At 48.9% G+C, this 2,673-nt stretch overlaps 1 protein-coding gene across 1 annotated transcript in view; it reads right to left on the bottom strand.

Annotated features, from left to right (window-relative positions):
* Positions 1 to 484: 484 nt before the first annotated feature.
* The window catches only part of LOC108746824 (heparan sulfate glucosamine 3-O-sulfotransferase 5), a 37,373-nt gene continuing 35,184 nt past the window's right edge, over positions 485 to 2,673 (bottom strand). Inside the window, exons 4-5 of the mRNA XM_018483806.1 lie at positions 1,485 to 1,698; positions 485 to 1,393 (exon numbers count right to left, since the gene is read on the bottom strand). Of these exons, the coding sequence (XP_018339308.1) occupies positions 485 to 1,393; positions 1,485 to 1,698 (1,123 nt within the window). The remainder of the gene's footprint in view (positions 1,394 to 1,484; positions 1,699 to 2,673) is intronic.

Raw genomic sequence — 2,673 nt, forward strand, 5'->3', positions numbered from 1 at the left:
GTCTCTCTAGTTTATTTTGGCCGGCGTTATTGTAACTTTTGTGTTTGCATGTATGTGTGTGTACAGTGTAGGTATTTGTGTGTCATATTTTGTATATACGCATTACATGTTTGATAATATAATAACAAGACGCTGGCCTCGTATGCATCCGCTAATAAACGGCGCCTGTACACTCTCATCAACGTATTATACCTCTTTATCGAGAATAAAGGAATCGATAATCAATAATAAATTACTTATCCTTGTCGGTGTATCCCCCGAAGAATATCGCTACGGTCGGTACGATGTAATCCCGAAGAGTCTACGAATGAGTTGACGATGTCAGTCGACTATCGATTCGTTGGTTAATTCCATCGATAAACGGCGAAGAGACATCTCTTCAGTGAGGACGACAAGATATTTGATTTTTGAACGATCATGCCCGCCGCTGGATGCACGCGCGACTTGCGTCGCGTAACGAACGAGTCCGGATTTTCCACGATGGTTATTCCTCCGGCCAGCCGAGATCCTCCCCGACGAGTTCGTAGAAGCGTTGATTGTGCTCGTTGAAGAACTTCCTCAGTTTCGTCACGACCATCGGACTGACGCGCGGATGACGTCTCCCCTTGCTCTCCTTCAGACACTTCTCCGAAGTATCGTTTCTCAGGCAGTAGAACCCCTTGGTGTGGTTAAAGTAGAAGTTGTGCCGACCGATACGCGGTTCCAGCCCGAGGAAATTCTCGATTCGGCGCAGCTGAGGCACCGGATCCTCGATCAATTGATCGCCATTTACTATGAGAATCTGCTCTCTGGGGAACACTTCCAGCCAACGATGCATATAGGTGTGATAGAGGGATATGGCGACCGGTCTGTAGGACTCGTTGATGGTACCGTCGGGTCGCATAACGAGCTCTTCGAATGTACGCGCCACTTGCTGCTGCTGCTGCTGCTGCTGCTGTTGCTGCTGCTGCTGCTGTTGTTGCGGTATACCGTTGGTCAATGTAGACGCGGTTGCAGCGTGCGTGCGCAATTGCGTGTAATCCGATATCGCCCGGGTGACTGGTTCTCGTACGATCAGCAGCAACTTGACGCTGCCGTTCATCGCGCGAATTCTCTCAGGCACCTCGGGCGTCACGAAGTAGCTAGGACTCTTCTCGATAGTGATCTGGCCTTTGAAGGAGTAGGGCATCTTCCGACGGTACCATTCCAGACCCTTTCCGTAATTGTCGTCGCGATCGAAGAAATGAACCTCGCCGGCGGCCTTCTGTATCTGCGGGTGCAGGAAGAGCATCTCCAGCAATGCCCGCGTGCCGCACTTGCGTACGCCGATGATAATGGCCTGGGGAAGATGGCGATTCGTGCGCGGGAAGTGAACCTTGGAGTTGGAGAAGAGAAGAGGCGGCGTCGCGTGTACCTACCGTGAATCCATCATACATGGCAAGCCGTTCTGTCTTTGGAAATAGATAAGTGACACGTATTTTTGTTACGAGACACGAAGCACGTACCTGAGAGACCAGCTCGACCGTGCGTCCTTCGACGGCGGAAACCGCGTGGAGACTGTAAACGGCGCTGTCGTAGAGTATGTGGAAGGTGAGAAAGAGAGACAGCAAGGCGACTGACAGAAAAGCGACGGCCATTTTCGATCTGGATACGCCGACCACCAAAATGCATTCCGATGGGTCACCCTCGGCCGGCCTCATAGCGGAGCGGGGCATCCACCTGCGGCAGACATCGAGAAACGGCTGTTGTCTCGTCCGATATTCAAAGTATCTACCGACTCGGCTCTCTCTCACTCTCTCTCTCTCTCTCTCTCGAGCACGAGTCTCACTCTGGAAAGGTATCCACGGTTTTCAAAGGGCAATCGCGGACGGATTTGTTTTTTTCCCTCTCGCTTTTCTCTCCTCTTAGCACGCAACAGCGCCATTAGTCACGGGCGACGTCTCTAATCTATTCTTTCTTCGCCGAGGCGCGGTAGGAATGATTAAGTCTCACCGTGATTGCCGATTATTACAGTCCACCGTGCACGGATATCCCACGGACGTCTAATTTGCGGGCCGTTACAACTTCAGTTTCAAGATCCGGTTTATCGGAAACGAATTAGGGAGAGTGCGACTAATACATTATTTAACGCAGGCAGCTTATTTTCTGTATAAAATTCCAATTAAGGGAATCGAAACAATTTCGGGCCACCGCAGTGGCTCGTGACCGATAATTATGCAGCTGATTGGCATTTACACGAAACGCTACGGTTGCCGGTGCAAATTTATCGCGGGAACGTTCGCGTGACAGACGAACAAAGCGGTTGTCAATGCCGCGCTCGCTAATTTCGTTCTCCATTGAATGCGGGCTCAAAAGCATCGATCGCTGGATTTACCGGCGTTTCACGAGTCGTACGTTAGGATTTCGCGGTTCACCCTGTGAACGATAAATCATCGACCCGCATGCTGTCCTGTAAGCGAAAAATAATGGACGATTAAGTTAGTGCTACCCAATAAAATATGTATTACAGATTTGTCGTTGTATCTTTTCCGATATCATGTTGTTCTCTTACTTCAATAGTGACATAATTGAAAAAAAATTAAATTTTTCAGAAAAAGAAAAAAAATCTGTATTTTTCGACTCAATCAATGACTAACAAAATACGAGTAATATCGCGGAAAAAAATGGACTCCTAGAAACGTCAGATTCAATGTC

The sequence above is a fragment of the Trachymyrmex septentrionalis genome, unplaced genomic scaffold (assembly GCF_001594115.1).
Source record: "Trachymyrmex septentrionalis isolate Tsep2-gDNA-1 unplaced genomic scaffold, Tsep1.0 scaffold19, whole genome shotgun sequence".
Lineage (NCBI taxonomy): Eukaryota > Metazoa > Arthropoda > Insecta > Hymenoptera > Formicidae > Trachymyrmex > Trachymyrmex septentrionalis.